The 14,524-nt window shown below is 41.1% G+C and overlaps 1 protein-coding gene across 1 annotated transcript in view; it reads left to right on the forward strand.

The window, feature by feature from the left end:
* Positions 1-4,257, forward strand: part of GPR143 (G protein-coupled receptor 143) — a 32,829-nt gene extending 28,572 nt beyond the window's left edge. The window contains exon 9 of the mRNA XM_063444278.1: positions 4,031-4,257. Within this exon, the coding sequence (XP_063300348.1) occupies positions 4,031-4,146 (116 nt within the window). The 3' untranslated portion in view covers positions 4,147-4,257. The remainder of the gene's footprint in view (positions 1-4,030) is intronic.
* Positions 4,258-14,524: the final 10,267 nt, after the last annotated feature.

Below are 14,524 nucleotides of genomic sequence, written 5' to 3' on the forward strand. Positions count from 1 at the left end.
ACTTTTTTTTTTTATTCTTTATTTTTGAAAGTGCATTGTTGATTACACATGTCAGTAATGCCAAAGAATATTACAGACACACACTACTTTTAGCTGCTCTCTGAGTTGGAGAGATTACATGCCGGAAACAGAGGATAGCGTGTGCTGGGTCCCAGCCATCCTCTCTATAATGTTACTGGCATCAGGGTGGACCACTGGCAGAATATTGTTACCAGTTATCGGCTATCGGCTATCGGCCCAATAATCGGTGTCAATAGCGCCCTTAAAGGACCACTATAGGCACCCAGACCACTTCAGCTCAATTAGGTGGTCTGGGTGCCAGGTCCATCTAGGGTTAACCCTGCAGCTGTAAACATAGCAGTTTTAGAGAAACTGCTATGTTTACATTAGGGTTAATCCAGCCTCTAGTGGCTGTCTCATTGACAGCTGCTAGAGCCGCTTCCACGTCCATAGGAAAGCATTGAAAAATGCTTTCCTATGGACTGACTGAATGCGCGCATTCAGCGGATGACGTCGGAAGAGGGAGGAGAGTCCCCAGCACCGAGGGAGCCCGGTGCTAGAGAAAGGTAAGTGTTTAACCCCTTCCTCCCACTTCAGACCGGCGGGAGGGGGACCTAGAGAGTGGGGGGGAACCGAAGACCCTATAGAGCCAGGAAAACGAGTTTGTTTTCCTGGCACTATAGTGGTCATTTAACCCCTTAAGGACCAAACATCTGGAATAAAAGGGAATCATGACATGTCACACATGTCATGTGTCCTTAAGGGGTTAAGTAAGTGATATTGGTTGTCCCTAGTTACAAGTGATAAACATAGTTCTGAACACACATGGTTATTCTTATAAACTGTTGTAAATTAAAAATGAGTTTAAAATGTTAGGGTAAAATAGCTGAACTAAAAACATTGTACATGCTTTTTTCCCCCTAATTTGGCTACGTTGGCACAAATTGTGAAACTTGTTTTAAATTCCTCATAGTCACTTTAATAAATTACTATGATAGATGTCAACCCTCCTCAGTTTTTCAGTACTAGAAATATTATTGATAAATTATTGATTTGCTCTCAACATATTATGGAATTTGTACTGCTACAAAAAAAATTCATCTACTTTTGGCCACCTCTGTTTAGGTTTCCAGCTCTATCATCTATTATACTACATTAGAATGTGCACCTGTGCATTGTGCTACAGGTTTGTATTTCTGAACAATGGTGACCAATGAGTTACATTTCCATTTGTCACTTAGTTAAAAAAAAAATAAGCTGTTCACACAAAAACAACAACAACATAATTCTGAACATTAAAAGAGCACTATAGGGTCAGGAACACAAACATATATTCCTGACCCTATAGTGTTAAAACCACCATCTAGCCACCCTGTCCCCCCATGCCTCCCTAAAAATAGTAAAATCTTACTTGTATTCAAGCCAATTCAAACACAGCCCTGACCAATCAGCATCTCCTCATAGAGATGAATTGAATCAATTAATCTCTGTGAGGAAAGTGCAGTGTCTGCCAGCAGAGGGAGGAGACACTGAATGTTTGGATGCATTTTAGGCAGCCATGACCCAGGAAGGATCTCTAACAGCTATCTGAGGAGTGGCCAGTGAAGTTATCACTAGGCTGTAATGTAAACACTGAATTTTCTCTGAAAAGACAGTGTTTACAGCAAAAAGCCTGAAGGTAATGATTCTACTCACCAGAACAAATCAATAAGCTGTAGTTTTTCTGGTGACTATAGTGTCCCTGTAAACAAGTAGAAATGGATAAAAATATCCATTTCAATTGCAATAACTGGTGAAATCTTTTGCCTCCTGTCTGAGTTCCTGCAAAACCAACTCCAATCAAATAATAAACATATAAAAATATCCACAAGACATTTAAAACTAGTGCAAATGCTTTCTTTTCTTTTGGGTAACTTCAATGTACCTGCGATAGACTATACAGCTATTGTTCCAGTTTGGATCTGCTATTAACGAGTTCTGCTTACTACAAGTGGGCTTGCTAAGGACTCATAGGGTCTCTAGAGACAGGAAAGTCCTATTAAAAGAACACTCCAAGAACAGTAAAAACTACAGTGTCCAGAGTGCCTTGGCACCATCCCATAGGAAAATGTCAAACTGATTTAGCACGGTTTGACAATTTACCTGGGGACCCAGAGCCCATTGGACACTTCTTGTCTTCTCCAGCTGGAGAAGCCGGTTTGCTTTATAGAGCAGGACAATGCAGGACCATGCACTCCAATCACACCACAAAAAGTACAGTGACTGGAGTGCCTTGGTACCATCCCATAGGAAAATGTTAAACTGATTTAGCATGGTGTGACAATCTACCTGAGTGACCGGACCTCATTGGACTTTGTCTTCTCCAGCAGAAGAATTCGGTTTACATTGTAGAGCAGGACCGTGCAGGACTGCACTCTTTGGCAGTGGAATGGTCTCAGCCCGGGATTATGCTTCTGCATGACCTTGAGTTACTCTACGAGACATCATGTTTCTCCTGCTGGAGAAGACTAGATGCACTGATGTGATGTGGTCTGCAGTAGTTATGGTGCTTGGAGTGGTCATTTAATAAAATTCCTCAATTTATTTATACATTTTAAGTGCTATAACTTATTTACACTTAACAATACAGGGTTACAATTTACATGTCATTAGCATAAATATATTTATCAGATGCAATGAGCCAATTGTGCAGGTAGCTATAAACCTGCTCTAGTATGTGATGTTTTATGTCAAAAACATGGACAAAAAGAGTACGGGTTTAGCTGGGCAAAGCAAATTTTACACATTTTCTTAGGCTACAAAAATATATAGAGTTGTAATTAAAATTATTTAATTCACACTGAAAATCATGTTTATTGTCAACATTTACAGACTTTCAGTTGTTTGCAATGAACAAAGCAAACAAAAGCAATTGAAATAGCTCAGCACAATGAAATGGTTTCCCCAAATTCAACTGAAAATGCAACTTATAATGACTTCTCAAGTCTCAGAATTATTTAACCTCTTCATGGCACGCATCTTTAGTACTTGGTAGAGCACCTTTTTGCTGCTATGACCTGCTGCAAACGAGATGCATAGCCAGACACAAGCTTCTGGCAGCATTCCTGAGGACTCTTGGCCCATTCCTCCATTGAATTACTATTCTTGGGTTTGCGTGCTGCAACCCTCTTCTTCAAATCCCACCAGATATTTTTTGTGGGGTTCAAGTCAGGTTACTGTAATGGCCACTGTAGAATTTCCAAGGATTTCTTGTGCCACCAAGCCTTGGTGGAATTTGAGGTATGCTTGGGATCATCTTATTGTAAGGTTCAATGATGTCCAAGCTTCAGCTTTCTAACAGACAGGATGTTTTATCATAGGACTTCTTGATACTTCAATGAATCCATCTTGTCTTCCACATGCTACAGGTTTCCATTGCCAAAGAATGTCACTTCATTCTTCTTCCTCCAGATATACAGCTGATCCATTGGGCCGAAAAGTTCCAATTTTGTTTCATCACTAAACAGAACAGAATCCCCAAGTTTCTGTGGATTATATATATGATTTTAAACATACTGGAGCCAACTTTTCTTACTCTTGGGTCAGTAGTGGTGTACAACTTGGAGTTCTGGAATGGAAATCTTCTGCATTTAGTACGCTCCTTATTGGGCTCACTAAAGCCTCAGTGTCTGTTGCCACCAAGTCTTGCTGCAGGTCTTTTGCAGTCACTCAAGAGATTTTTCACATCCTATCTTCTCAGATATCTGGTTGCAGCCATTGATAGCTTCCTTTTTCTGCCCCATCCAGGTAGTCATTGTGTTGAGCTAATTCAATTGCTTTTGTTTGATTTGTTTATTGCAAACAGCTGAACGTCTGTAAATGTTGACATCAAACCTGATTTTCAACGGGGATTCAATAATTATTGAGAAATCCACCCCGATTATGTGTCCTAAGATGAGAAATCCTGTTTTAATTGTTCTGTACAAATTGATGTTGATTGTTGATTTGCACAGAAAATAGAGGATCAGTCAATTCTCTTTTGTTTTGTTAGGTTCTGATGATAGCACAATTGAAATCCACATATCAAACGAACTGCCAGACTTAGATGACATTGAGGCTGATGATGAATCCATGGACAACAATGAAGTCCCAAAACGTGTGAAATGAGCACCCAAACAGACCAGCCTCTGGATAAATATGCAAACTGTTGTACATTGTTCTTTATGTAAAAAAGAAAAAAGAAAATGAATATAATAAAAGAAGACATTGAAAATCTGACAGCTGCTTCACACTCATATACTTCACCCTCACAAACTATGATACACAAAGTCACAGATATTGTATAGTCCTTGCTGGGCCATTGCTCCTGAGCAGCGGCGTACATACCGCGGTCACAGGGGTCACAGCTGGAGTGACGGGCCCGGCCACCCTGCGGACTCGTGCGACCGGGTGCCCGGCGCCATGTGTTGCAGCCCCAGCCGCGCAGTCTAATTACCGGGGTCACAGGGGAACGGGCCCATCAGGTGGCCCATGCTGTTAGGGCCACCCGATGGAAATTAATATTATCATCAGAGTGGGCCCGGTAACAGCGCGACCGGGCCCCCTCTGATGATGTCAGATGCTGGGAGGAAGTGACTGCCATGGTCACTCCTCCCAGCAACCACCAGGAGCCACGTGGGAGGAAGCAGAGGGAGTCAGAGTGGGAACTCTGAATCCCATCAACCTGAGCCACTGGACCCCAGGGAAGTCACCCTCTTGCACCTCAAAGGTAGGTAATAGGAGGGTGACTAAAATATTTAGCATGTGTGTTAGTGTATGTGTATGTGTGTATGTCTGTGTGTATGTATGTGTGTGTCTATGTATGTGTCTGTATGTATCTGTGTGTACGTGTCTGTGTATGTTTGTGTGTGTGTGTATGTATGTGTGTGTCTATGTATGTGTGTGTATGTATCTATGTGTCTGTATGTGTGTGTGTTTATGTATGTGTCTGTATTTATCTCTGTGTGTGTGTGTCTGTCTGTATGTATGTGTCTATGTATGTGCGTCTGTATGTATGTGTCTGTGTGTGTGTCTATGTATGTGTCTGTGTGTATGTGTGTGTCTCTGTATGTGTGTCTGTATGTGTCTGTGTGTATGTGTGTCTCTGTATGCATGTGTCTGTGTGTGTCTCTGTATGTGTGTCTACAGGGAGTGCAGAATTATTAGGCAAATTAGTATTTTGACCACATCATCCTCTTTATGCATGTTGTCTTACTCCAAGCTGTATAGGCTCGAAAGCCAACTACCAATTAAGCATATTAGGTGATGTGCATCTCTGTAATGAGAAGGGGTGTGATCTAATGACATCAACACCCTATATCAGGTGTGCATAATTATTAGGCAACTTCCTTTCCTTTGGCAAAATGGGTCAAAAGAAGGACTTGACAGGCTCAGAAAAGTAAAAAATAGTGAGATATCTTGCAGAGGGATGCAGCACTCTTAAAATTGCAAAGCTTCTGAAGCGTGATCATCGAAAAATCAAGCGTTTCATTCAAAATAGTCAACAGGGTCGCAAGAAGCGTGTGGAAAAACCAAGGCGCAAAATAACTGCCCATGAACTGAGAAAAGTCAAGTGTGCAGCTGCCAAGATGCCACTTTCCACCAGTTTGGCCATATTTCAGAGCTGCAACATCACTGGAGTGCCCAAAAGCACAAGGTGTGCAATACTCAGAGACATGGCCAAGGTAAGAAAGGCTGAAAGATGACCACCACTGAACAAGACACACAAGCTGAAACGTCAAGACTGGGCCAAGAAATATCTAGAGACTGATTTTTCTAAGGTTTTATGGACTGATGAAATGAGAGTGAGTCTTGATGGGCCAGATGGATGGGCCCGTGGCTGGATTGGTAAAGGGCAGAGAGCTCCAGTCTGACTCAGACGCCAGCAAGGTGGAGGTGGAGTACTGGTTTGGGCTGGTATCATCAAAGATGAGCTTGTGGGGCCTTTTCGGGTTGAGGATGGAGTCAAGCTCAACTCCCAGTCCTACTGCCAGTTTCTGGAAGACACCTTCTTCAAGCAGTGGTACAGGAAGAAGTCTGCATCCTTCAAGAAAAACATGATTTTCATGCAGGACAATGCTCCATCACACGCGTCCAAGTACTCCACAGCATGGCTGGCAAGAAAGGGTATAAAAGAAGAAAATCTAATGACATGGCCTCCTTGTTCACCTGATCTGAACCCCATTGAGAACCTGTGGTCCATCATCAAATGTGAGATTTACAAGGAGGGAAAACAGTACACCTCTCTGAACAGTGTCTGGGAGGCTGTGGTTGCTGCTGCACGCAATGTTGATGGTGAACAGATCAAAACACTGACAGAATCCATGGATGGCAGGCTTTTGAGTGTCCTTGCAAAGAAAGGTGGCTATATTGGTCACTGATTTGTTTTTGTTTTGTTTTTGAATGTCAGAAATGTATATTTGTGAATGTTGAGATGTTATATTGGTTTCACTGGTAAAAATAAATCATTGAAATGGGTATATATTTGTTTTTTGTTAAGTTGCCTAATAATTATGCACAGTAATAGTCACCTGCACACACAGCTATCCCCCTAAAATAGCTATAACTAAAAACAAACTAAAAACTACTTCCAAAAATATTCAGCTTTGATATCAATGAGTTTTTGGGGTTCATTGAGAACATGGTTGTTGTTCAATAATAAAATTAATCCTCAAAAATACAACTTGCCTAATAATTCTGCACTCCCTGTATGTATGTGTCTGTATGTATGTGTGTGTATGTGTCTGTGTGTGTCTCTGTGTGTCAGTATGTATGTGTATGTATCTGTGTCTGTATGTATGTGTCTGTATGTCTGTCTATGTATGTGTATGTATGTGTCTGTACGTATGTGTGTCTGTATGTATGTATATGTGTGTGTGTATCTCGGTGTGTGTCTGAATGGGGTGGTGGTGGGGGTGATGAGGTGGCGGTGGGAGGGAGATGATGGGGGGGGCCCCCATTGATCAGTTTTGCACCGGGGCCCCATGGATTGTGTGTACGCCACTGGTCCGGAAGTACAAGAAATATAGAAATCTCAGTTATAGAAGTGCAATAAATGATCCCACTCCCAGCTGAACAGTGGCATAGCTGGGGGTGGGGTGGCAGAGGGGGCCTTGGCCCCCTCCCTACATCATGCAGTGCCCCCCAACTGAAATTGAAGTCAGGAGCTCAGACTCTCCCTTCAGAAGCTGCAGTTTCACTGTCACTGTGCCTTTTCCCATGTGCGGCCAGAGGGGGCACTGTGCTGGAAATATACAATAATTATGTATGTTTTATATATTATATATGTTTTGTACTGGTGCTTCCAACAGTGTAACCAGGTCCAAAAACTTCCAAAACCATTTCACAAAATGTCAGCCAGTGAACCTTCATTACACAACTCACGCACATTGAATTATGTGTGTTGCCAGAATTGTATAGTACAGGGGTAGGCAACCTACGGCACTAGGCACTCGAGGTGTCTTTGCACGGCACTTAAGGCTGCTAGAGCCAAACAGGCGCTGGCATATCAGGAGTCTCGGTGAAACTTCAGATATCTGCTAATACGAAGAGGTAGTGAAGGACAATCCTTAATTTATGCATTGCAGAACGTAGAGGAAGTGATCTCAGATCATTTCCTCCCAGCACTTATGAATGGGAATCCACACTGTAGTAGAGCATCCTGCAGCTGCTGTTGCAGCTCCTGTCCTTGACCTGTACCTGGCCAGCCTGGTCCCCACTGGAACCCAGGGAAGTCACCCACACTGCAAGATATACACAGAGCTGCAGAATAAGCCTCTCCTCATACAAATAATACAAACAGCCCACACTCAAACACAACACACAATCCGCACAAACTCAACACCACTGACAATCCATATACATGCACACAATTCCACATGCAGCCTCTCACATGCAATACCCCAAACAGCCCCCACACACTACCAAACACACAATGTGACATATCCATCAACACACAAAGCAATTACAGTAAAAATAACAAGCAGAATACGGCAGCATTCACACCTCAATTTATAAAAATAGGATAGGCACGCTACGGGACATCACAATCCTATATCGGCACAGTGCTGCTAAAAGGTTGCCTACCCCTGGTATAGTATGCTAACTTTCTCTTTTGTAGTTCCGAGCATAGCTTCTAATGCCTCTGTAATACAAAGCAGCCAGGTTTATAACCAGATCTTTGTTTAAAGGGGTTGCAAATTCCTTTAAATTATTACGTCAGACCACAGTGAAATATAACGATAGGCTTTCTTTAACCCATGGCATTACAAATGCTTAACATTTAGCCTCTTAAACATGGCCACATGGTAACATGGCAAATCCCCAGCTGGTAAAGCATTGTGAGAGTTGTTAGATAGATGGGAATCTACATTTTGCCCATTCTTGCGATAGGGGGAGCCCTAAAATTTTTTTCTTGCAGCCGGGTCCTGTTTTCTTTAGTTCTTCCACTTAGTCATATAATACCAGTTAGTTTTTCATGGGATGTTAAGGCCATTTGCATCCATACTATAATGTTTTCCCATTGCCATGCTGCTCTTTGCACAGACAATCCGATGGGTTTCAATAATGCTTTCCCATAGTGCGCATGCGTGGCAAAATGCTGCGCTGCACCTATCAGGAGATGCTGATATACACTTACATAGGTACTTTGGGACTGCATCATTTATAGTAGCTCAGTAGCCTGTGATTAAATGTCGTAGTGGTAGGACAAAAGATGGCTTTTGCTGATATTACTTCATGTCCTCATGGCAAAAACCTGCCTTCTAGGTTAGATTTGGTGTTCTCAGTCAAATATCTACTGAATCAAGTGCTGCACACAACTCACAACTCATCTTCTCGGAAAAGGTGCTTTGTGGTGTATAACTCAACGTGAGCATTATCTTTTCATAATATTGGCATTACAGTATATAAAAGTAAACGTTAGCAAGGTTTAAAAATGTCTTTACATTTTCTTACGCTACTAGCCAGAGCTTTAAAGATATTTACCATGACAAACCTGGAGAGTACATGGCACACTTACCAAGGTTCAATTTATACTCACCCGTGCTAAATGTTTTCAGCACTTCGCTACACCATATATTAATAAAGCCATTCTGTTGTGACGTTTAACCCCTTAAGGACACAGCTTCAAAAGCGTGTCTTGCACTTAAGGACACAAGCAATTTTTGCATTTTTTGCTGTTTGCGTCTAACTGCAATTTGCATTTTACTAATTTATTGTACCAATGCATATTATATACCATTTTTTAAAGGACAAAAAGGGCTTTAATTTGATGTAACATATACATCAAACATATACATATATAAAAGTATAAAAAGGGAAAATCTTTTTTTTGTACAGTTTTTGCAATAATAATGTGTGCATAATTCGTGCAGGTTAAGGAAAGTAATTAAAAATAAATTAATTTAGTTGTTCTGATTTACAGAATATATAATGTGTCTGGGATTTTCAGTTTTTTTTGGTAGTTACAGGTCACAAAGCACAAGGAGTAAAATAAACTTTTAATGTGGAGCGATTTTAGAATTTGGTATGTTTGTCTTGTAAGCTGAATAGCCATAAAAGAAAACAAAATTGCCACACAAAAGTATATATTTATATAAAGTAGACCTCAAAGGCTATTTACCTAAGGTTATTTTGACACTTTTTACGTAGCCATTTCACCGCCAATCTCTACTAAATATTGGAGTAAAATCGTGTTTTTTTTGTTTTTTTTTTGACACACAATCTTATAACAAAGATCTTCTCATGTGTATTTCGTAAATTTGGTATGTGATATTCCTGTACAAAACTTTATTTTGTGTTCAGCTACATCTGTTGAGTACAACGATACCCCCATTGTATGTTTTTGGCACTATTTGATGAAGCTATAGTGCCATATAGGAGACCTGTCCTTTTCAGTATTTACAGTAGAAGTTTGAGAGACGGATTCTATGGTCAAATGTTCCAATTTGGGGTATTATAGCAGTTTGACTGTTCAAAAAAAAAAAACACAAAAGCTTACCATTTGTAAAAGTAGACACCTCAGGGTATCTCATATGGTGCATATTGTGCCTTAACATGCCCCCATTTTTTCACCAATATATGTCAAAGTATGTAGTAAAAAAAATATTTTTTGCATACATTTTTTTTTTGCTGGGGATTTTGTATATTTCATATGTGCCACTATGATCAAAGCCCCCAAATTATGCTCAGCTAGGTCTTCTGAGTAAGACAATACCCCGATGAATGTCTTTGGCACTATTTCGTGAAGCTTACGTGCCATATAGGAGACTTGTCCATTTCAGTATTTACAGTAGAATTTTGAGAGACGGATTTGATGGGTCCATGTTTCAATTTGGGACATTATAGCAGTTTGACTGTTAACAAAAACCCACAAAGGCTTACCATTTGTAAAAGTAGACACTCCAGGGTATTTCAAAAGGCATATTTTAAACCTTAGCGTAGGATAATTTTTTTTGCTAGTTTGTACCAAATCTAGTAGCAATTACCATTTTTTCTGCCTTTTTGACACACACTTGGAGATTTTACTGTATATTTTGCAATCCTTATGTGTGCTACGGCAGTATAAAACCTAATATGTTGCTCAGCTATGTCGTCTTAGTACAACATTACCCCATGTGTATCTTTTTCAGGGATATGTGGATGTTGAAGGGCAAATTGGGGACCAAGCCATATCAGTTTTTTCCAAACTTTTTGGGGAATTTTGACGTTGAGTCCATGTGCAATTTTCGAGCATCTTAGCAGGTTTTTAATTCAAACTACCCCACAAAGGCCTACCATGTCTTAAAGTAGACACCCCAGGGCTTTTCAAAAGGCATATTTTAAACCTTAGCGTAGGATAATTTGTTTGCTAGATTTTACCAAGTCTAGTATAACAATACCCCCATGTGTACCTTTTTCAGGGATATGTGGATGTTGAAGGGGCACATTTGAGACACACCAATTTCATATTTTTCAAAAGCGGGTGCTGGGCGTAAGTTTCATTTTAGCAGATCATGATTGTAAATTACCTCTCAAAGGCCACATCTATTTTTAATTATGAGCAGCTCTACAATTCAAATTATGAACAAGTGCATACTATTTGCTGTGAAAGGGGGAATATTTGGCATAAACTTATCAGGGGGTAGTACCCAGTCATCTGCATCACGGGCAATGCTGTCACGGATTCTGGAACCAAAACACACAGACAGACCACAAAGAGAGAGAACACAGAGAGAGAAAGTTGTAATACCGGTCCTTAGAATGGCCGGGCTATACAAGCAGAGAATAGTCAAGTTACAAGCCGAGGTCAAAGGAGTAAAGAGAAACGGAACAACGATAGGACAAGCCGAGGCCAAGGTTTAGAGAAGACAGGATAAACGGGAGACAAAGCCAAGATTCGGTAACCAAACAATCAGACAGATGACTAAAATCACACTCCAAAACCGGTCTACTTATTCCGCCTGGGTGTGGAAAATTTTAAAACAGTGGCCAATACATATGCCTGGCTGATAGAGGCAATCAGGGCAGTAATAACTTGTCTCAACTCATACACCCCTCTTGTAACACACGCTGCACCTTTTCTGGGGGGTTTTCTTTTTGGGGGTTGATGGAATACTGAAGCAGAAGGGACCTGCCTCCATTCTTCTGCTAGGTTCCACTGATGGTCCCCCTCTGTGACACTCAAGCAGCCCAGAAATGAGCTGAAACTGAAATGCAAGGAACGTCAGCTCAGCATTTGCCTTTTTAAAAATTATAAAGGCATTGTGGATTGCCATCTGCATTATATATATGCCCACTTTTGTGTACCATGCCCTGGTCTTTCGCATGATCAAATATGGCTGCATTAGTTGATCGGACAGGTCAACTCCTCCCATATGCCAATTGTAATGTTTTATGCAGACTGGCACCTGTTTAATTACCCCTCTGCCACGAACTGCGACCTTGCGAGTGTGTTCACCATGGATGGTGGTTAGGATGAACACCTCATTTTTATCGCGGTACATTAGTGCCAGCAGTTCATTCTGGCAGAGAGCTGCTCTCCCCTCCCCCCCTTTTTGTTTCTGCTAGAGCCTTTGGGAAACCTGTGAAACTCTTCAGAATAGTGCCATAGGCCATGGTCTCAAAGTACAGCATTTTTAGAAGTGGGATACTGTTGTAAAAATTATCAATATATAAGTGATATCCCTTGTTTTGCAACAGCATGATTATGTCCCAGACAATTTTCCCACTTGTCCCTACTATATCTGGGCACCCTTGGGGATCAAGGTGGCTATCCCTTCGTTCGTATACACGGAAGGTGTACACATAGCCACTGCCACTTTCACACAATTTATAAAATTTGATCCCATATCGGGATCTTTTGGATGCAATGTACTGTTTAAATCCCAGTCTTCCCTTAAACTTCTTGAGGGATTTGTCAATAGAAATATGTTTTTTGGGGGTATAAATAGTGGCATATTTTTCATTAAAGTGGGCAGTTAGAATGCGTATTTTATATAGAAGATCATACTGCAGATGACCTTTTAGGGGGTACTTCGTATTGTCACTGAAGTGCATAAATCGCAGTACGTCTTCATATCTGTCCCTACTCATTGCCTGGGGGAAATGGGGGTATTGCAAATGGGTTTTTTAGACCAGTACATTCTAATGGTGGGCTTTTTAATTATCCCCATTAGCATTGTCAGTGCCCAGCATTGTTTCAATTCTGGCAAACTGGTGGGGTACCATCTCTCTTTCCTGGCAATGAGAGACTCTTGATTGTGTGCCAGATACTGCTCAGTGTACAGATTAGTCTGGGTGACTATCTCCCCAAAAATATCATCCCCCAAGAACAGCTGTATACAATCCAGTGAATTATAGCCAGACAGGTCAGCCTGTATTCCAGGGCAGTGAACTCTGGGATGTCTAGTGAAAAATTATTAGGAGGTACCCATCCACCTGCGCCATGTTCATCATCAGGGAAATCAGCGATTTCTCCTGATGGTCCTGCAGTATCTGGCACAAATAGCCCCTGTCCCCTGTCTCCCGCGTCACTCCCTGCATTACTCTCTGAGGCAGTGTTTGTCGCCTCTAAGTCGGCCGCTAACAGGGCATAAGCCTCCTCTGCACCATACTTCCTAAACATTGTGTACTATGGTAATAAACTTCAAACTAAATAACTAAACTTAATTTTTTTTTTAATTTTTTGCTCCTAACGAGCTTTTCACTAAATTCCACCAACCCCAACTAACTTAATCATAAATTGATAAAATAAAATATTAAAATGTACCCCTTAGGGTTACTAAACAAAAAAAATCAAATTTAACCAGAGGGTAAAAAAAAACCTAGATCCCAGTAAAATACTGTGACCTGTATTTTGTTCACTGCTGGCAGTGAACAATCAGCAGGGAAAGGGTTACTTTTTTTTAAAGCACAGGGTAAAGAGGACCTTTTATGACACAATTTAGTCTCTTCAGGAACACAATGTAACAACTATCCCTCTCTCTCCAATTCACAAACCTAACAGAGGTGGAGGGAGGTGGATCTGATATCATTAGACCTCCCCATAGGAAAGCATTATTCAATGCTTTCCTTTGGGGGAAATCTGACACTGGAGGTCCGTGAGGATGTCCAGCGTCAGATAACAGATCAAAAGTCTGTTACGATTCCGGAAGCGCCCCCACTGGGGGCAGACTTAGAGCTGCAATGTAAACATTGAAGTTCTCTGGAACTTCAATGCTTTACATTGCAGCACTAAGTGCAAAAGGGTCACAGCACCCAGACCACTTACATTAACTGAAGTGGTCTGGGTGCCTTCAGTGTCCCTTTAATGAATCTTAATGATTTTTTAAAATTAGCCACATTGATTTTATTTGAGAAAATTTAACTTTTTCTGGCAGAGCAGTAATGTTGGGTCACACTGTCCAGGTATCTGACGAACAGTGGCTCACCCTAACTTGCCTGCAGTTTCACACAGAGAAATCACAGCAGGAAAATGAAGGTAAGTACCAGTGCAGTCTGACCCAAAATGGCTTCTCAGCCAGAATAAAAAGTATAATAAATGTAATAAACTTAAAAAAAAAAACAAAAAAAACCCCAAGAATTGAACATTGTATGATAGTTATCTTTTACATTTACTGTTATTGTGATTTGTACTAGGATTTTGGGATGTGGTTTATATTTTTTTTTTTGTGCTGTTTGGTTTCATAGTGCTCAACCTAATCAGCCACAGTATTATTCAATCTCTTATTAGCAGTTATTCTGGAATACTTGTCAAGTACTTATCGTATTTTTCGCTCCATAAGACGCACTCTTTTCCCCCTCAAAAGTGAGGGGAAATGTCTGTGCGTCTTATGGAGCGAATGTGAAGGTTTACTTACCTGTCTTGTAGCGTGGGCCGGTGTTCAGCGCGCACTGCGGTACTGGAACTTCGATTTCACGTTCCGGTTTCCGGCGGGACTGAAAGGAAGTGCGCACACTGAAATTGAAGTTCCAGTACCGCGGTACGCGCTGTTAAGCCGGTCAACGCTACAAGACAGGTAAGTAA

Source organism: Pelobates fuscus, chromosome 1 (genome assembly GCF_036172605.1).
Source record: "Pelobates fuscus isolate aPelFus1 chromosome 1, aPelFus1.pri, whole genome shotgun sequence".
Lineage (NCBI taxonomy): Eukaryota > Metazoa > Chordata > Amphibia > Anura > Pelobatidae > Pelobates > Pelobates fuscus.